Source organism: Gymnoscopelus braueri (genome assembly GCF_963280865.1).
Source record: "Gymnoscopelus braueri genome assembly, chromosome: 14".
Taxonomy (NCBI): Eukaryota; Metazoa; Chordata; class Actinopteri; order Myctophiformes; family Myctophidae; genus Gymnoscopelus; species Gymnoscopelus braueri.
In genome coordinates, this window is record NC_137619.1 from 45,770,267 (window position 1) to 45,791,785 (window position 21,519).

At 42.8% G+C, this 21,519-nt stretch overlaps 1 protein-coding gene across 1 annotated transcript in view; it reads left to right on the top strand.

The window, feature by feature from the left end:
• The window catches only part of LOC308100915 (zinc finger MIZ domain-containing protein 1-like), a 308,008-nt gene extending 292,195 nt beyond the window's left edge, over positions 1-15,813 (top strand). The window contains 9 exon segments of the mRNA XM_080450101.1: positions 184-394; positions 1,357-1,462; positions 2,753-2,913; positions 3,406-3,473; positions 4,418-4,486; positions 5,183-5,451; positions 6,970-7,145; positions 8,770-9,069; positions 10,086-15,813. Of these exon segments, the coding sequence (XP_080306227.1) occupies positions 184-394; positions 1,357-1,462; positions 2,753-2,913; positions 3,406-3,473; positions 4,418-4,486; positions 5,183-5,451; positions 6,970-7,145; positions 8,770-9,069; positions 10,086-10,193 (1,468 nt within the window). The 3' untranslated portion in view covers positions 10,194-15,813.
• The last annotated feature ends 5,706 nt before the right edge of the window (positions 15,814-21,519 follow it).

Here is a 21,519-nt window from a genome sequence, read left to right on the forward strand (position 1 = left end):
ATGCCGAATAAATAATGGTCCTTGATATGAAAAGGGTTGAAAACCACTGCTCTACAGTGAAAAGGTGGGTCTGAAGCATGTTTTTAAAAGTCCCTACGGTGGGGGCAGCTTTGATCCTCAAAGGGGAGTGTATGTGTATGTTTCCTGCAGCACTGTGTGTGTGTGTGTGTGTTTGTGGTGCAGGTCAGACCTGGAGCTGCAGTTTAAGTGCTACCACCACGAGGACCGGCAGATGAACACCAACTGGCCGGCCTCCGTTCAGGTCAGCGTCAACGCCACGCCCCTCACCATCGAGCGGGGGGACAACAAGACGTCCCACAAGCCCCTGCACCTGAAGCACGTCTGTCAACCCGGGAGGAACACCATCCAGATCACTGTCACCGCGTGCTGCTGTGTGAGTAGAGGGGGCACGACCGTTAATCGATTAGTGGAACGGCACCCTTAAAGAGGTGGTGCCATGTTTTTGCACTTTTTCTGTTTTTCATGTGTCTATGAGGTTGATAGAACTTCATTAAGCCCCCCGGTGGTGTTTTTATGGTGTTTTATGTCTTCTCTGACTATTTGGAGTTTCTTCCTGGAGGCTGAAACCTTGAGGGTCAAACGTGCCAATAGAGAAACAGCGCTTTAGTGACATCACAAAGCCATACCCTCCCCCTCATTATCATAACACAACAGGTGTGGGCATGGGGAGGAGGAGGGACTAGGACAGGTGGGTGGTGCTAAGGTGGTGGAGGAGGTGCTAAGGTGAGAACCAGGTATACTTAATGCACTGGTGGGTGTGTCTACATAAAAACACCATTTTAACACTTACTGTACACTTTTTTTTTGTTGAAAAAAATCCTTACATAATAATAATACCTTATGATCAGGTTTTAGGGTTGAAAAATATCATGGCACTCCATCTTTAATGACCTGGAGGCCGAGGGTCTGTTAGAGTGGGATACTATGGGGAGACACAGAGGTACCCCATGTACCCCGCGTACCGGGTAGGAAGCTCAAAATCCATTTTCAAGTCAATAGCAGAACAAGCTGTTTGACATGGGCAGAGATTTTTTCATGGCCGCGCAACCCACATATTCAGCTGTGTCAGGCTCGTTCCTCAAATGCAGGTTCCTTACAGAATCGGCACCATTTAAAAGGGAAATAAACAGGCTTAACAACGGTATCAAAGTTACGTTGCCAAGAAGCATTTACTTCTGGAGAAATAATCTTACCAAACACAAACCTCCAAACTTTTTTGTTTTATATTTATTGTTTATGTACACAAGTGAAAGCTACATCAGTCGTTTGTAGTAATCCTGTGTGTGTATGTGTGTGTGTGTGTGTGTGTGTGTGTGTGTGTGTGGTGTGTCACAGTCCCACCTGTTCGTGCTGCAGCTGGTCCACAGGCCGTCGGTGCGCTCCGTCCTCCAGGGGTTGCTGAAGAAGAGACTGCTACCGGCCGAGCACTGCATCACCAAGAGTATGGACACCCACAGTACAATCACTTTACACCACGAGTACATGAGACATGAGACATGAGATATCGTCGCTGTTGGGCAGACACCTCGTATCTCTCCATATTAACCCTTTAAGACCGGGAACGCAGCATCTGTGTGTCATTTTTAGATTTCGTTGGGCTATTAAAAAATAGCAGATATACAAGCTCATAGCGCGGCACCGAGTGCTATGAGCTTGTAGATCTGCTATTTTTGAAAAATCATGAAAAGTTGTGCAATCATGAAAAGTTGTGACATTTGTAACTCAAAACTTTGCTTCTGGGGGTTCCTGGAACTAAATATTTTACAAATGTTCGCTTTAAAAGATATATAATCCGAGATTTTGCCACGAATGCGCTATGAGCTTGTAGATCTGCTATTTTTGAATAGCCCAAAGAAATCTAAAAATGACACGCAGATGCTGCGTTCCCGCTCTTAAAGGGTTAAATCATTTTAGTTTTTCCATGCGTCACACAAAAGCATCAAAAGTAGCAGATCTGCAAGCTTGAAACGCGGCTCAAGCTTGTCGATCTGCTACTTTTGCTATTTTTTAAATCCTGCAAAGTAACAGTTTTGGACATATGAGGTTTCCACCCCGACAGAGACGATGTCCTCCACTCTATTACTTTACATTTGCTTTACACCAGTACATGAGATCACGCTAGCTTCAGCAATGCATGTTTGCCTTAGTATGCCTTGCAATGCGTTGCTGCTGCTTGTTAACTTGTGCAGTGGTTCTTGTTTTGGGAACATCTTTGTTTAGGAGCTGTGGATTTCATACAGATAAAGATACAAATGGCAACATAAGCTAAGCATGGTTAGATCACAGAGATGTATAAGGCAGTAGTTCTCAAAGTGGGGTCCGGGGACCGGCGAGGGGTCATTGAGGGGGTTCCGAGAAGGGGTCCCCAGAAAAAAGAGGAACAGTTTAGTTTCATTATTATACCCCTAAGGGCTCTGTTTTCCCCTGGGGTGGGGTTTTTATAGATGTACGTATATCTCCCCTGCCCTTAAATGGTTGTCTGCTAGTGTGCTGAACAGGGAGTAATGTATTAGCAGAGTCTGAACGCCAAGATCAAATATAATATTCACACTTGTATCTACATTTATATATAAATAAAATGTTCCAAGTTGGGCTTTTCAAGTGGTGGCCTAATACCTATCAATGTGGGGACTGGGGGGTCCTTGACACGAAAATCATTGAAAACCGCTGAACTAGCGATCATCGTTGGTGAGGAGGTCCTCCTATTTAAAGTCATTCTCCGTCTGTCCAGTTAAGCGGAACTTCAGCAGCGTAGCGGCGTCAGCAGGCAACACCACGCTCAACGGGGAAGACGGCGTGGAGCAGACGGCCATCAAAGTGTCGCTAAAATGCCCCATCACCTTCAGACGCATCCAGCTGCCTGCACGGGGGCACGACTGCAAACACGTCCAGGTAGGTGATTGATTGATTAATTTAATACATTATTAGTCAGAAATGTTAACGGCACGTGGTACAGTAAGATGTTAAGGCTAAAAGGATAACACAAAAAAGTCCTGGGGACTTGTTTTCCATTGTGGTCCTTGTTTCCGTTGTGGTCCTATGTATTCAATTAAACATTCTGCAAAAATAGCAGATCTTACGAGCTCACAACAGCGTTGTGGGCTTTTAAGATTTGCTATTGTAAGATTGTGTGTTGAAGGAAGCATAAGCTCAGTTCGGGGCTCTCCCCAGGCTGGCAGAGGGAGAGAGCGCCCAGGATTATAGCTTAGGCAATTGGCACTGGGTGAAAAAATGGGTTACAAAAAAGAGGAAAAAATACGTTTATTTTATCTTTACCAGACACTGATGGATGACATAACAGTTTTATTATTATTATTATTATTATTATTATTATGACATTATAACGTATATCTTTAATGTTGTTGTTATTTCTTGTTTTGACAGTGCTTTGATCTAGAGTCGTACCTGCAGCTCAACTGTGAGAGGGGGACGTGGAGGTGTCCTGTATGCAAGTAAGTGAAAGCACATTACCAATGTCACATTAAGGCTAAAGGCTGTGACACGCTGAGTGTCCCTGAAATTAACCCATTAAGACCGGGAACGCATCTGTGTGTCATTTTTTGATTTCTTTGGCTATTCAAAAATAGCAGATCTACAAGCGAGTGCCGCGCTATGAGCTTGTAGATCTGCTATTTTATTTTTTAAATCGTGAAAATGTGTGCGACTCTTTCAATATATATATACAGTATATATGTTTTAACTCCGATCTGTGCTTCTGGGCGTCCCTGGAACAACATATTTTGAGATGGGGGTCCGCGGCCAAATACATATCATTTTGGGGGTCCTTGAAGTTGGAGCACCACTGATTATAGCAACATGAAAGTTTTTTCAAAAAACTGTTTGTAGAATATATTCAAAGATTTGCACAAATGTTCACGATTTAAAGAAAATAGCCAAAGAAATCTTAAAATTACACTCAGATGCTTTTGCGTTGCTCCAACTCATTTTGGATGGGCTGTGCCGCGCATCGATGCTCCAAAATAGAACCGAGATCTGAGAATCAATTGGACGCGTCAACAGCTTAGTCTAATTGACGCCTCCGGTGTAGCTGCAGCCATAGTAACCAATGTTTCGTCTCTGTCGGGTGGAAACCTCATATGTCCAAAACTGTTACTTGGATTCAAATAAAAAAGTAGCAGATCCACAAGCTCAAAATGCGTCATTTGGCGCCGCGTTTCGAGCTTGCAGATATGCTACTTTTGATGCATTTGTGTGACACTGTAGTGTGATCAAGTAGGGCGTTAATTTACGAAATAACACAAAAAGTTAGAATATGGAGATAAGAGGTTTCTGCCCGACAGCAACGGTTTGATAATGTGCGCGTCTGACGCCAGGGTCCATGATGTCTGCTTGGTGCAGAATGTTGCTAACAGAACACAACTCTTGTCCTCCGCAGTAAAACAGCGTTACTAGAAGGTCTGGAGGTGGACCAGTACATGTGGGGAATCCTCAACGCCATCCAGAAGTAGGTTTCTACACTTCTCTTCCTTATTCCTAAAGCCTGATTTATACTTAGTCGCATGCCAAAAATAGCCGATCTTTATAGATCCACTGTTTGCGGCGCGAAACACGGGGGCACAACTAATTATGAATGAAGCATAATCTCATTTGCATCCCAACTGCACAATTAAAAGAAAAGGTAGAAGCAGGCCTGTCACAATTATTACATAATCGGCCTAATCGCAATTATTTTTTGCATAATCGTTTCCAATATTTTCCAAAAAAAAATATTCAATATATGTCAGTAATTTCTTTTTTTCTTTTTGAAGTTATTTGTAATCTGCCCTGTGCAATTTTTGATCATGAAGCCTAAAAGGCAAACAAAAATTAAGTTATTATTCATATTATGTTCCAATGTTCAATGCCAAAAAAAAAATGTAATCGTTAATCGCAATTATTTGAGATTCTGTGAGAGAAACAAGCAACCAGGTCTAGGAAAACCAGCCCAAAAGAAGCGACTGTGGGCCACATGAGCACTTTAACATATACATCAGCTATTTGAAAATAGCAGATCTACAAGCTTACAACGCGACGCGTTGTAAGCTTGTAGATCTGCTATTTTAAAATAAAATCTTGCGGGGAAATTATAATAAGCAGATCTGGCAACCCTGCCCGAGGTAGAAGTTGAGAAGTTGACGAGAGTTCCGTTTGTTGCTAATAGCTCCGAGTTTGAGGAGGTCACCATTGACCCTACGTGTAGCTGGCGACCTGTGCCCATCAAGTCTGAGATCCACATCAAGGAGGACCCCGACGGACCCCTGGCCAAGCGCTTCAAGACCATGAGCCCCAGCCAGATGACCATGCCCAACGTCATGGAGATGATCGCCCAGCTGGGGCCCGGCCCCGGTCACGCTCCCGGTCCCAGCCCCTACCCGTCACACCCTGCTCAGCACGCTGGCGGCAATGGTGACCAGTACCCGGGAGGACCAGGTAAACCATGGTTATCCCTCTTATTACACACGGCCACTTAAAGGGATAGTTCACCCCAATTTCTATCGATTAGTCACCCCATGGAGACTTGAATTCATGGATACTTTTTAGTTTTTGTCGCATTCCTAAGCCAATAATTTGATGACCAGCGGACCGGTATGCAGCGGTTCACAAATAGTCTCCTTTGTATGTCCTACCGGAACCGCTGCCGGTCATCAAATGATTGGCTTAGGAATGCAACAAAAACAAAAAAATATCCATGAATTCAAGTGTCCTTGGGGTGACTAATCGATAGAAAAGATTTTGGGGGTGAACTATGCCTATATATAGATAAATAAATTAATAAAATGATTTATTTAAAAAGGATTTTAAAGCATTTTTTTAACTGTCAGTGCCATGCTCTCCTATGGTAAAGACTGTCTGCCATAGATTCCTATGGTAAAGACTGTCTGCCATGCACTCCTATGGTAAAGACTGTCTGCCATGCACTCCTATGGTAAAGACTGTCTGCCATGCACTCCTATGGTAAAGACTGTCTGCCATGCACTCCTATGGTAAAGACTGTCTGCCATGCACTCCTATGGTAAAGACTGTCTGCCATGCAATCCTATGGTAAAGACTGTCTGCCATGCAATCCTATGGTAAAGACTGTCTGCCATGCACTCCTATGGTAAAGACTGTCTGCCATGCACTCCTATGGTAAAGACTGTCTGCCATGCACTCCTATGGTAAAGACTGTCTGCCATGCAATCCTATGGTAAAGACTGTCTGCCATGCACTCCTATGGTAAAGACTGTCTGCCATGCAATCCTATGGCTGCCATGCACTCCTATGGTAAAGACTGTCTGCCATGCACTCCTATGGTAAAGACTGTCTGCCATAGATTCCTATGGTAAAGACTGTCTGCCATGCACTCCTATGGTAAAGACTTTCTGCCATGCACTCCTATGGTAAAGACTGTCTGCCATGCACTCCTATGGTAAAGACTGTCTGCCATAGATTCCTATGGTAAAGACTGTCTGCCATGCACTCCTATGGTAAAGACTGTCTGCCATGCACTCCTATGGTAAAGACTGTCTGCCATGCACTCCTATGGTAAAGACTGTCTGCCATGCACTCTGTCTGACTGACTTTTTTTTCGTAAATTCGTAAAGAATGCCCTACTTGATCATACTACAGCGTCACACAAAAGCATCAAAAGCAGCAGATCTGCAAGCTCGTTTTGAGCTTGTAGATCTGCTACTTTTGAATTTGAATCCTAAAAAGTAACAGTTTTGGACATATGAGGAATCCACCCGACAGAGATGAGTTATAATATGCATTTTTTTGCCAGAGAAACAGTCCTAAATATTGAGTCTGGAAAAAATGTTAGTTGTTTATCCAGTTTTGTTTTGTTGAAACGTTTTTATTTTTTTCCTTTTGTGTTTTTTCTGTTTTTTAAACATAATTATGGCTCATGTCGTGGTGAAGTTTTGTACACCTTTTCATTAACACAAAGAAATGTTTATGTTTCTCCAGGCAACAGTTACCACGGCCAAGGGAGCTTTGACTTCCCTCACGGTAATCCATCTGGAGGGGGAGGCCCCCCTTTGAATGACTTCATGCACGGACCACCGCAGCTCTCCCATCCCTCGGACGGCCCTGGGGGTCTCCTTCCGCACGACAAGCCCCTCAGCCATGGCATGAGTGACTCGGTGAGTGTAGCGGCTTCTCACTTGACTCTGCCATAGGGTTAGGGTTCAGTGGTTCATTGAAATTAATTGATATAATTGAAAAATTATCTATAAGCGATAATCTTATGAAATAATCGATTAATTATCAATCCCTGTTTTGGGCATGTCATTATAGGTGAATGAAATGTAAAAAAAATAACATAAATAGTGAAAATAGTTCATAACTCGAACAATTAAAGCCTGGAAAAATACATCTTCACCAGGTGACATTAAAATGTTTTCACGTTCTTTTTTGCCTGCATCCTGTTATTAAAAAGGTTTTAATTGTCCAAGCTTGCTCCAGTGCCTTAATGCTTACTGGTCCCGCTCCTGAGATGCACCGGACTAGCCTGAATTTAGCTTAGGCACGGTGGAACCTCCTTTATTCCATATGGCAGATGTGTTTGTTAAGTTTTTATTTATTTATTTCATAATGCACTGTAGGTGAACAGCTCCCGAATTTAGTTTACAAAGTATGAAACTAGCTGTTGCAAACGTGAAATGAATAAATATGGGGTAAATGCATGGCCCATTTCTCACCTAAAATGACATAGACAGCTATTTCTGAGCTATTTCTGTTTGTACTGTACAGTAAACTGCTATTGTAGCCTACTTCACAACCACCAGAGACAGACATGTCTGGTCTGCACTGGCTGGCTGCTGCCCAATACGCGCCTGCAAAGCTCCCCACCACACACAATGTCGCCCACATAGAGCTGCACATGCGGCTAAACCTCTCGAGGGTAGCTGCCTGAACTAGCTGGCAGGCTACGCATCATTAATGCCGATTTTGAAAAGGCCATCATGAAAAGGAATAGAAATAGGTCTATGATATTTACTGGTGCATATTCGATCGCGACATATGGCCACTAATTCCGCAAACGTTGATTTTGTCAACATGCAGTGACAGTGGGGACTTAAAATCATACGGCCACTGCAAGCTTATAATTAAAACGTTGTGCAACAGCATGGACTATGCAATGACAAGTAATCCACAATACTGACCATGATACTGACATGATACTGACCATGATACTGACATGATACTGACCATGACACTGACATGATACTGACCATGATACTGACATGATACTGACCATGACACTGACATGATACTGACAATGACACTGACATGATACTGACCATGACACTGACATGATACTGACCATGACACTGACATGATACTGACCATGACACTGACCATGATACTGACATTATACTAACCATGATACTGACCATGACTAACCATGCTACTGACCATGCTACTGACCATGATACTGACCATGACTAACCATGCTACTGACGTGATACACGCCCCTGTCATCGCTCTTTGGTTCTGGCGACGGCACTTTTGGTGTGAGCGGCGCTTTAGCCAGCATGTGTCCTGCTAGGTCATGCTTCACCATATAATGTTACAGCTGTACATGTACTATATGCTGCTCACAGCTTTCCATTCAGAAGGCCTGGTCCCTATTAGTCATGCTGGAACTCATTTGGCTTCTTCTGTCTTTCTTTCCCCACATTCCTCCTTAATCTCTTTCTTTCTGACTCTCTCTCTCTTCTCTGTCTCCCCCCCCATCTCCCCCCACCTCCCCTAAACCCCCAGATGTCTCACCCTGATCACTCCCATAATTCCATGCAACAGAGCTTGCATGCGTCTCCCCACCCCGGCAGCCAATCAGGGCAGCCCTTACATCACAGCGGCCAGTCAGGGCAGAGCTCCTTGCATCACAGTGGTCAATCGTCGCAGCAGCCGCCTCCGCCTCGCCAGTCGCAGCCTCCGCCCCAGCAGCCTCAGCAGCCCGGGCAGAACAGCCACCCCCCCCACGGTGACCTGAGTTTTAACCCTTCCTCAGACGGGCCCATGGGTCAGGGCAACCAGGACATGCCTGAACCCTCCCTGGATGTAAGTGTGGGTGTCTTTGGGTAGTTGGAGATCTCATATTGTCTGGCTACTAGAGACCAGGTGTCATGGTGTGTTGGGTGCCCCTATACCAGGGTTTCTCAAAGTGGGTGCCGAGATGTCGCAGAATACTTTTATAATATTTGGAATGCATCAATATAACTTCAGTTTAACCACTTAGACCCTGAGTTTCACTGCGCTTGGTGCGTTCTTTTTCAATCTACACCAAATGACGTATCAATTCATATTTTGTCATTGTCAATCGGCTATTTTTCAGCGAGTGGCACTAGTATTTAATCACGCCTTCACACTCTGGCTTTCCAGTAGTCGAAAGTAAACTAAGTACATTTATTCAAGTACTGCACTTAAGGGCAATTTTGGTGTACTTTTACTTTACTTGAGTGTTAAAAAAAAAACATTATACATTATGCTTTTACTCCACTACATCTCAGAGGCAAATATTGTGCTTTTTCTCCACTACAATTATTTGACAGCTTTACTTGACTGTTACTAGTTACTTTGTAGATTTAGATTATTATTGCAGAATAGAATATAAATTAAGCATTAAGCCCTGTGTTATACTTTTGGCTATTAAAATTAAGAAAAAGTTGAATACTTCTACTTTGGTAGGGTATATTTTGGTGCCAATACTTTTGTAAAATGTACAAAAATACAAATGTTGTATATAATACAAAGTCTTTACAGAGTACTTTTATATTGTGGTATTACTGCTTTTACTCAAGTAATATCCTTGCTGTCGGGCAGAAACCTTGTATCTCCATATTTCAACTTTTTATGTTTTTACGTAAATGAACGCCCTATTTGATCATATCACAGCGTCGCACATAAGTATCCAAAATATCAGATCTACAAGCTCAAAACGCATCGCAACGCGAGCTTGTAGATCTGATATTTTAGCATTTTTTTCTAATTTGAATCCTGAAAAAGTTTTGGGCGTACAAGGTTTCCCAAGTGCTTCCTCTTCCAACCCCTTGTGTCCTTCTCTCTGGCTTCCACAGCTGCTTCCAGAGCTAGCCAATCCAGACGAGTTACTATCCTACCTGGACCCCCCGGACCTGCCCAGCAACAGCAACGACGACCTCCTCTCCCTGTTTGAAAACAACTAAAGACTCTTCACAACCCCCCCCCCCCTCCTTAAAAAACAACCCAGGCTTCCTCCTCCTCCACATACACACACAACACCATAGAGACGCCATGGTCGACCAGCTATGTATGCACACACAAAACACACACAACAAACAAACTGTGCTCAAGTTTGCTGTGGGCACGTCATCATGTGGAACGCGGTGGTTCTCAAATATCTTTTATTTTATTTCAAGGACCAATAAGAGCGTCCAAATGGAGCCATTCGGTTGTATTTGTACGCTCTCGGAGTCAGCAGACCTGTAAGGGTCCATTTGGAATTGGGAACCCCCCCCCCCCCTCAAGGAACCATGGAACCCACTTTGAAAACAGGGGGTTTAGCCATTGCCTCTTTGAGGGGGGGGACTCACTCGATGGGAACCGTGCGGCCCGGTCGCGTCCTCCTCACCCCCCCTCCCTTCTTCTTGGTGTTAAAGGTTCCAACACCCCCCCCCCCACCCCCACCGCCCTCTGATTCTCAAACACACCATCCACAGTCATTGTTGGCTGACTATAAATTGATATTATATATAGACATATATGATATCTGTGACTGTTCCAATGGAAAACTGTGCAGCTATAATCAGTTTGCGTGTTTTGCAACACAAAAAGAGACAAAGAAGAGAAAGCCCCGTTTGGGGGGGCTTTAAGGAGGAAGAGAAAAAAAAAGTGTTGTAGCTTTTTAAATTATGATTTCTTTTCTCCCTTTTTTGTGAAAAAGTTGAAGAAAAAGAAAAAAAATATGGATGGGAGGGGAATGACATTGTCTTGTGATTTTATCCTTGTTTTGAAGTGTGTTCTTCCAAGACTTGGGTTTCGGCCATGCCCTTTGACACCCTACTTCCCAGCGTGTCTGTGTGCGTGCGTGTGTGTGTGTGTGTGTGTGTGTGTGTGTCTGTGTGTCTGTGTGAGTGTGTGTGTGTGTGTGTGTGTTTCCTGATGGACATGACTTTTTCCTACAAACAGGAAGCTAATTGGAACTCAACACAGGACCTCAGCAGAACGACAGCGCTCTAAGGACGAGCCACAATGTTCTTCAGCGTCGACAGAGAGGATTGAACAAGCTGTCCTCTGATACCATTCTGCAATGAAATGTGTGTGTGTGTGTGTGTGCGTGTGTGTGTGCGTGTGTGTGTGTGTGTGTGTGTGTGTGTGTGTGTGTGTGTGTGTGTGTGTGTGTGTGTGTGTGTGTGTGTGTGTGTGTGTGTGTGTGTGTGTGCGCGCGCCTGTGTGTGTGTATGTGTGTGTGTGTACTTGTATTACTATACTTGTGAGGGCCAAATGTCCCCACGAGTATAATAAGGTTAAAAAATAAAAGATTCAGGTTGGAAAATAGGCGATCTACAAGTTCACGACTTGCTTGTAGATCTGCATTTTTTGGGGGCCTATTTTTCAGCTATTTTCAATGCCGTCCTAAACTAGTAACTAAAGTATAGTTTGTATGTGTGTGCGTGTGCGTGTGCGTGTGCGTGCGTGCGCATGCATTCCTCTCAGCACTGTGAATGACAGTGGCGAGAGGAATCTGACTGAAGTGATTGAGACAGGAAAGCGAGAGAATGACACCGAGTGAATGAAAGAGAAGAAATCCATCCACCTGAAGAAATCAGTGCATCTGTCCCTTTTCTCTGTTGAGCCTGATTTAAATACATAGTTGCGAGCGGATGTCGAGCTGATCGTAAACATAGCCGATCTACAAGCTCACAAACCCGCGGCGCGTTTGTGAGCTTGTAGACAGGATGTTTTTGCCTTGCGATGCGACAAAACGTAAATGGGACTTCAGGGGCCATGTCCACAGAAAATGTTTTTTGAGCACCTGTCTGCCATGCATAATGGTAAAGGTGTAATGGTAAAGAATTAATGGTAAAGGTGCTCTGGTGCGCTCCTCTTCCCAGCGGCCGGGCATCGCGCTTCAGCACTTTCGGCACCCAGGGTTGTTTTTTTTGGCCACGGCGCCCCTGGGCGCTTCAAGAAGACAATAGTCCCAACTTTTGACCACACCGCAACCACGATGAAGTCCATGTTTACTTTGTTTCAGCTAAGCTATTTGTGGTAAACGCAGACGACCCAACGTTCGAACAAACGGCACCGGTTGATGGGTTCGAACGCTTTGCGGGCATCAATTAACGCTGCGTGCGAGGCCCCTGGGCATGATATCGTCTCTGTCGGGTGGAAACCTCATATGTCTAAAACTATTACTTTTCATGATTCAAATTCAAAACGGCAAAAGTTTTGAGCTTGCAGATCTGCTACTTTTGATACTTTCGTGTGACGCTGTTGTACGATCAAGTATAGGGCGTTAATTTACAAACAAACACAAAAAGTTAAAATATAGAGATATCCAAAGCGCTCCTCCGGCCCCAAAATGACAAATCTTTCTGTGGACACTGTGCCCCTTATTCCACGCTGTCAGGTCCTGGTGATACTTACTGTGACGTCTTGTCGCTCATCAACTTCCTTCAGTACTGTTTTGTTCATGTGCATGTGTGCCAACAGCTTCTTTTCTATTTGTCTGGACTAAAAAACATGCTCGATCAAATTAGATTTTCGTCCTTCTTGTCCCGTTCATATTTAATGTTTTCTTGCAAACTTGTGTATTGTCGCTTATCATTGTCTCTGTGTGTTTTATCATCGTCCCACTTTGAAAGCAACCACTTAAGCCCTGTCTTGTACTTTAAAAAACTTTTACAAATAGTGAAAATAGCTATAGCTATACAATAGCCATTTAAATAGCTATTTTAATAGCTTTATAAATAGTTATTTTACACAAGCTCAAGATATGCTGTGAGCTTGCAGATCTGCAATTTTCGCTATTTTTATTTATTTGATTTTTTACACATTTCTTAAACTTCTCGAACATGTTTCAACTATAATAGCCCATAAGTCCAAAATAGGGACCCCAGCGTTACAGCGGTTAATAGGAGATACACGTCACCAAACTTTAGTTTTCCCATAAGGGGTTTCCCTTGTCATTTTGGCTGGTATAAGAACAGGATCATATATCATCCCACAGGCTTTATTATAAGTTATAAAATCACTGTACTTTATAAACGTCTGTTGTGATTGTACTGGAATTCCTTTACTCATTTTATTACCGTTGAACTACATTAGTAATCTTTTTGGAAGAACACTTTATGCATGATCCAACAATGTTTCCAGAACTGTTGTATAAATAATATACCCTTTGTGAATACTTTGTGACTGTACAGCTCTGTACCTATCTGTTAAAGGCAACTCAGTACACAATACACACACACACACACACACACACACACACACACACACACACACACACACACACACACACACACACACACACACACACACACACACACACAGTATGTACACGCACAAGCACATACACACGCATTTCCTGATAAATACCCCATTAATGTAGTGAATCAGTCAAAAACATATCCTTTGCATTACTTCCTTATCCGTTGACGTACCATTTTAAGTACTCCGTACAATGAGGTTAACCACTTAAACTAAATCCTTAGTGAAGGAACTGTACTTGGAGTTTTTCTTTTCCCGTCTACACCAAATGTCTTTGCCAAAAATAGCCGATCTACAAGCTCACGTTCGGTTATTTTTGGCTGATGTTTCCCCCCAGAAAATGGATGCTGGGGTTCAAGTGGTTAAAAAACAAGCTTTACTTTTCTTTCCTCTTGTCAATACACATCTGTCAGATTTGTATGAGCTGTTTGTTTGTTTTTTCCTTCTTTTTTCTAAAAGAATGTCAATGAGGGTCAGAAGTTCAAAATTGCCCCCACATTGTGTAATTTGTTAATTAATGAAACAAGTGACCTCTTCATTTTTGTTTTAAAATGAGAATGTGCAAAACAAATATTATCTGGATTGTTTTTACGGCCTGGTATGTGTATTGATAACCATGCTTTGCAGAGAGAGAAAAAAGTGTGCGTCGTTTTTTTTTTTGTTTTGTTTTTTCATCACATTTTATATTGCTTTAAATTATTTTTGTCCAGTGTTTTTATGTATGAATTGGTTTATATAATTTTATGCAGGCGAAGAAACTGCAAGTGTTCGTCGTAGACTTAAAAGTCTCCCGTTTTTTTTTAAAGATTTTGCAGTCATTGGAATAACTAAACATGACTTCGGCTAGTCTCCAAAGTTGATCAGATCACTTGCTATAACACAGTGGAAGCATTAAGATGTTCTGTTTGTTTGTTTGTTTGTTGAAGACAATGCACTGCCACATTGGGATGTTCCATTTCCATACTGGGTGTGTCACATACAGTAGCTGTTTATGTTTTGCCCTCCAACACAAACTTTGAATGATCCCTGGGCCCTGCCACAAACAAATGTACAGTTTTGGTTGTGGAAATCGGAGGCGTAGAAAGAGTCGATGCAATTCACCTGATAAATGAAATTATTTGGCGCTCGGAACCCCCCCCCCTTCTCTGTGTGTGTGTGTGTGTGTGTGTGTGTGTGTGTGTGTGTGTGTGTGTGTGTGTGTGTGTGTGTGTGTGTGTGTGTGTGTGTGTGTGTGTGTGTGTGTGTGTGTGTGTGTGTGTGTGTGTGGCATTCATGTACATAATGTAAATGTTAAAGAGAGAGACAACCTTAACACAAACATTTTATTCATTTTCTCCCGGGGGGCATTTGCATAGTGTATTTAGAATTTTGTAAAGCTTGCATTACTCCCGTCAAAGACATTGAAATGGAGAAAATGAGTTCCGTGGTTCCATAGCGTCCGTGCAGACCTCTCTTAAAGCCTGACTTGTACTTGGTCGTACGACGGTTGTGGGCGTGCGCCGAAAATAGCCGACCCACAAGCTTCTGGGTCGGCTGTTTTCGGTCGCGCGGCACCGGCATACGACGGAGGATAAATGAGGCTTTACGGCGCCTGTTCATGTAAAAAATACTTTATGTACCTCTCCACGCAGGGGCTTGAAGAAAAACAAAAACACATTTTTCCTTTGTGTATATTAAACTTCTGTGTATTTCTCTATTACCTGTGTACTTTATAAAGGTGCTGCAAAATGATAAAGAACCTTTTGAGGTATAATTGGGACTTGGAGACGTGGGGCCGTGTGCGGTTCCCGAACACTGTTTCCAAATTTACAGTTTGTACAATTTTGTCAAATTTAAAATTTTTATGCAATTTGGCAAAATGATGCTATAAAGGTACAATCTGAAATGATTGGCACAGCAGAAGACACTTAGTCTCTTTGGTTTTGTACATTCTATGTACAATCATTTCATATTCTAAACTGGTCAGAAAAAAACATATTGTGATTTTTAGTCTTGCAAATCTGTATGTAGTTAGATGATGTGACATCCTAATATTTATCTAATAAATATGTATTCAGGTGAAACACAGTCAATGTTGTTTGTGTCTTTTGATATACTTGGTTCATTTATTGTTTCACATCATGTATCTTGGATGCGAGAGAGAAAGAATGGAATGTGAACGAACGGATGGATGAAAGCAAATGAGAAAAAAGCGGATTATCTGCTATATCAGATACCCGCATTCCCAGATCTGATCATGTCAGTATCATTGTCAGTATCTGATCATGTCTGACTCGTGCTGTTAAATGCACTGTATTTAAAAAAATACTTTTGGCAAAGGACTACATCTGTGCAGGATTTTCAATTGTCAATAAACATGGTGGACAAGTATGCAATGGCTATATGGAATTTTTGTTTGACAAATTACGGGGTGCAACAATCAAACTAATAAGAAAGATCTGTGTTTAAAACTATTAAGAAATTGTCAAAGAAATGTCAAGACTCTTCAAAATGTAGACCAGCTATTTGAGGGATTTAAACCCAGGATCTTTGGATCATGCAGAGAGTGTCTTTACACAGTGAGCTATTGAACTTGTTACTTATCAGAAGCCAAATAGATTCATCACAAAAAAGCCAGAGGCTTTTTTCCATTGTGCTCCAAACTGCACAAACAATCCAGACAAGCAACAGCACAACAAACAACGATATAAAAACTAAAATAAATTCAACTGCATATCTTGATATATTTTGTTTGAATCGTTGTTTGTTGCTAGTTAAATCAAGAGGAAAATAGTTTCAAATGAGGCAGCATGGTAGGTCACTGTGTTAACTCATTGAGTGCCCAATTAATTAATATCTATTTATGGCCATTACGATTTTAATTTTTTTATTTTTTCAAAGTAAAAAAAAGTGCTTAGGAAGCGAGATACAGCCTTTTTCAGTTATAAGTTAAACAAGGAGTGGATGGATTTTTTATTTTATTTTTTTCCCAAAAACACGTGAAACACGTTAATGGCACGTTGCACCATAGCGCTAAAACACGTGAAACACGTTAATGGCACTCAATGAGTTAAGACACTGTCCACATGATCCAAAGGTCGTGGGTTCAAATCCTCCTGTTCTTTACTCTGAAGCATGTTTTGAACACTAACATCCAGAAACTACACATAAAAGCACTAAAAGAAACATGTGCAAATGTGTGGAGGTGCTGTAGGGCAGCGGATAGTTGGTGGACACCTCTGTGGTCTTTGGCATCGAAAGCCACACGGTGACCAGGGCCGAATCCAGCCTCAAGGCACCGAAGCCAATACTCATAGTTGTACTCACTACAGTGTTGCTCCCTGCTGTTTCCAGACAGTAAAGTTGAGGCGTTATGGCACACAAAAAAACACCCACCTGACTTTTATGCAACAAACCACACACACACACACACACACACACACACACACACACACACACACACACACACACACACACACACACACACACACACACACACACACACACACACACACACACACACACACACACACACACACACACACACACACACACACACATGCAGACGCCTTTGAACGGCGTGGTTGTGACGTAGCCTGGCATGGCCAGACTAATATCACTGTGTAGATATTAGTCTGGAATCTCTGTGTGGAGCCTGTATTTCAGAGGGGCAAATAAAAAAAATGCCTCTGGTGATAAACCCGCCCCATATTTGCATACTGGGCCCTGATTGGTCCCTCACAACTTCGGAGGGAGAGAAATCAGATCTCTATTGAGAGGGGGCAGACCTAATCTGCCACGGGCAAAAAATGGAAGATTAGTCTGGAACCTTGCTCGTTGTGACCTCATGCAAATTAGTTCATTACGTTGATTGAAAGCAGCTGACTGGGATCAATTAACTGCGGGTTGATTGATACGTAAACTGTGTGTGAGTGAGTGAGTGAGTGAGTGAGTGAGTGAGTGAGTGAGTGAGTGAGTGAGTGAGTGAGTGAGTGTGTGTGTGTGTGTGTGTGTGTGTGTGTGTGTGTGTGAGTGTGTGTGTGTGTGTGTGTGTGTGTGTGGACTGCTCCACTCCTTGTACTCTCTATTCAAAGATGACTTATAGGGCCACATGGCGACCAGGGCCAAAGGTTCAATTCCCATCTCTGCAAGCAAGGCCACAAATTCAAGTCCAGCCTAGGGAGGCCCCGAAGCCAATACTCATCGATGTACTCAGTACAGTGGGGGTGGTGGAGCAGTGTTGCTCCCTGCTGTTTCCAGACAGTAAAGTTGGGGGGTTATGGCACACAAAAAAAACACCCGCCTGAACTTTTATGTAACAAGCCACATGGACATACCACTAGGTTTAAATAGGCTATGGGACATTTGGACTGCTCCATCTCCTTGTAGTCTCTGTCCAAAGGCGACTTTTAGATTGTTTGTCATTATGCACAGACCTTAAGAAGATGTATACATGACTGGTTCAAATGCCTCAATAAAAATCAACTTAACTAAATGGAAAATCAAATGCCTCAATAAAAATGAGGTCACCAAACTAAAACAACTAGGATAAAGGATAATTCCTTTTAACAGGACGTTCATGAAAGTCCTTGCGGGCTTGTTTCCAATGAGGGCCTGTGAGCAATTAGGGGTTAAGAGTCTTGCTCAGGGACAAATTTCATTTCATCGACACATATGCTGGCGTGGCCTGGAATCGTACTTGGGGCAACCAGGGGCAACCAGGGCCTCTGGCTCCCTAGGCGGGCTCACTAACCACTCAGCTATGGCCGCCCCTTGTCAAATCAAATGAAATTACCAAAAAAATAACTCACAAATAATACAATAAAATGCTTAACTAAAATCCATTACTATTAATACAAAATAAATTTGAAAACCCCACAAAATTAAAAACATAACACAAAAAAATCACAAATAATAAAAAGCTTGAATTTAAAAAAACACGTTGTAAAACTTCAGGAGGTGGAGTCCTTCCATGCTCCTCCCTCTCCTACCGGAGTTAAAAGAGAGCGAGAGGAAGGAGGTAGGCTGCCTCCATGCTCCTCACCTTACAAAGACCACAAATAAAGATCTTCCATGACCAAGTTTCAAACCTCAAACCTTCCGATAGTGAAACCTCACCTTTCGTCTTGCGCCACTAGGCCTTTCACATTATTGGCATGTTCAAGGTCATATTTGAGGTTGAAGGGAGAGGTGGTCAAAAGATGAAAATCCACAGCAAACCTCCTCCTGACAGAATGACTGAATCTACAGATATATCCACTGATGATCAGGGACACAACTGGAATGTAGGTTAATGTTTAAAACCATCTGTTTCAGCAAACAGAGAGAAGTTTAGTCTTATAGTGACATTAAAATGCAAAACCCTTCATTGTCATACCTTAGTCATTTAATAGTTTTAGATGAGCAATACTAGCCTATAGCAGTTTCAATCAACCAGGGGCCTGTTCCTCAAAAGGTGAATTAGAGCTAAAGCCTGGCTTTTCCACCTATCCTGGCTTAATTTAGCCAGGATTAGAGCTGAGTCGGTTCCTCAAAAGGTGAATTATCTTGAAGATTAGTTTAGCCAGTTCACCCTGGCTAAGTTTAGCCTTATCCGATTCCTCAAAAGAGAATTGAAGCAAGCCTAGCTTAGTTACCATGGCAATTTAGCTGTGAAGTTAGCCTGGTCAGGAGCAGGCTAACAGCCAAGCTTACTTAATCTAGTGCCTTGTTCTACAAGTTTTTCCACAGTTAATTCAAAACATGTGTTTGTATATGGACTCATTTTAATGACCCTGCATTCAAATAAAATGAAATAAATACAATAAGATATAATCAAATTAATTACTGAAATAGTGTGTGACCATGAATCATAATCATAATTGTTTCACAATGACTCATGTGATATGTAATTGTCACTCTGTTATAGTTAACACTATAGTTCATCTTGTTGTTAGATGTTTGATAATATATTACATTTTTTTTTAAATATTATAAAAAATGTCTGACACATACATACACACACATATACCCGTAACTAATAATTTATATATATATATATATATATATATATATATATATATATATATATATATATATATATATATATATATATATATATATATATATATATATATATATATATGTTACAGGGTGAATGGAGAACCAGGTAGATTGAAGAAGGCGCGTTCGTTTTTACCACCCACCCAGCAATTCTGTAGAAGCAACACTAGAGGGAGCCACAAGCCAGGCTTGTGCACAAACATATATGGCTGCGACCACACACACACACAAGCGCACGCACACGCGCACGCGCTCATGCTTTTTTTGGTTTATTGAAAGCAGGACTGTTAAGATACTTTTATTGTGTTCTGGCTTTTGTTTTACTTTCTCCCTGACACACACACACACACATACACACACACACAGTGATCCATGAAAATAACTATTCTGTCCCTATCGGTTTACAACTCAAACGGCGCTGAGTCGACTAGTAGAGCATCGGCCGGTCAGCGCGGGCACTCGCGCCTGGAGGCGCGAGGGCGCGCTTCCTCGGCCTCAAGCTCCACTAAGTCGGCGCGCCTCCGTCGTGGACAAGCGCGTGCGTGTGCACGCGTGTTCAGCGTTCCCCTAGCGTAGCTTCCTGGTTGCTATGTGGGGGGGAACAACAAAAGACAGGTCCGCGTCGGCACATCAAAGCCCCGCCTCTCCGCGTTCTCCTCCTCCTCCTCCTCCTCGGAGGAGAAGGAGGACTTTTTATTTCGCGAGGAGGAGGAGGAAACTCCTCGCGAGCCTCGCGTAATAAGCCCCCGCCTCGCAGCGCCGCGTCCTCCTTCTCCTCCTCCTCCTCCTCGCGAGCCTCGCTAATAAACCCTATCTCGAAAAGCCCCGCCTCGCTCCGAAGCCCCGTGCCTAAAAACGAGCGCTCTGTCTTCAATCTACCTGGTTCTCCATTCACCCTGTGACATATATATATGTCACTCGGGGAAGGAGGACGGTTTATTTCGCGAGGAGGAGCTCCTCCTCGCGAAATAAGCCGTCCTCCAGAACGCGGAGAGGCGGGGCTTTGATGTGCCGACGCGGACCTGTCTTTTGTTGTTCCCCCCCACATAGCAACCAGGAAACTACGCTAGGGGAACGCTGAACACGCGTGCACACGCACACGCTTGTCCACGACGGAGGCGCGCCGACTTAGTGGAGCTGAGGCCGAGGAAGCGCGCCCTCGCGCCTCCAGGCGCGAGTGCCCGCGCTGACCGGCCGATGCTCTACTAGTCGACTCAGCGCCGTTTGAGTTGTAAACCGATAGGGACAGAATAGGTCTTTTCATGGATCACTGTGTGTGTGTGTGTGTGTGTGTGTGTGTGTGTGTGTGTGTGTGTGTGTGTGTGTGTGTGTGTGTGTGTGTGTGTGTGTGTGTGTGTGTCAGGGAGAAAGTAAAACAAAAGCCAGAACACAATAAAAGTATCTTAACAGTCCTGCTTTCAATAAACCAAAAAAAGCATGAGCGCGTGCGCGTGTGTGTGCGCTTGTGTGTGTGTGTGTGTGTGTGTGTGTGTGTGTGTGTGTGTGTGTGTGTGTGTGTGTGTGTGTGTGTGTGACTGTGTGTGTGTGGTCGCAGCCATATATGTTTGTGCACAAGCCTGGCTTGTGGCTCCCTCTAGTGTTGCTTCTACAGAATTGCTGGGTGGGTGGTAAAAACGAATGCGCCTTCTTCAATCTACCTGGTTCTCCATTCACCCTGTAACATATATATATATATATATATATATATATATATATATATATATATATATATATATATATATATATATATATATATATATATATATATATATATATATATATATATATATATAAATTATTAGTTAAGGGTTTAAAGGAGAAGTCCATGAGGAGCATATTTTAAATTATCAATTTCTAGTCAATGGAGAAATTATTTGTTATTTCTTGTCCACCTTTGGAGTTACATCATGATGGCAAGGTAACTACACAACCCAAACCTCTACCAAAGTGGTCTTGCAAATGTGGGGTTATTTATTGTCTCGTCCCGTCCCGTCCCCCCCGCTCATCCCGTCACGG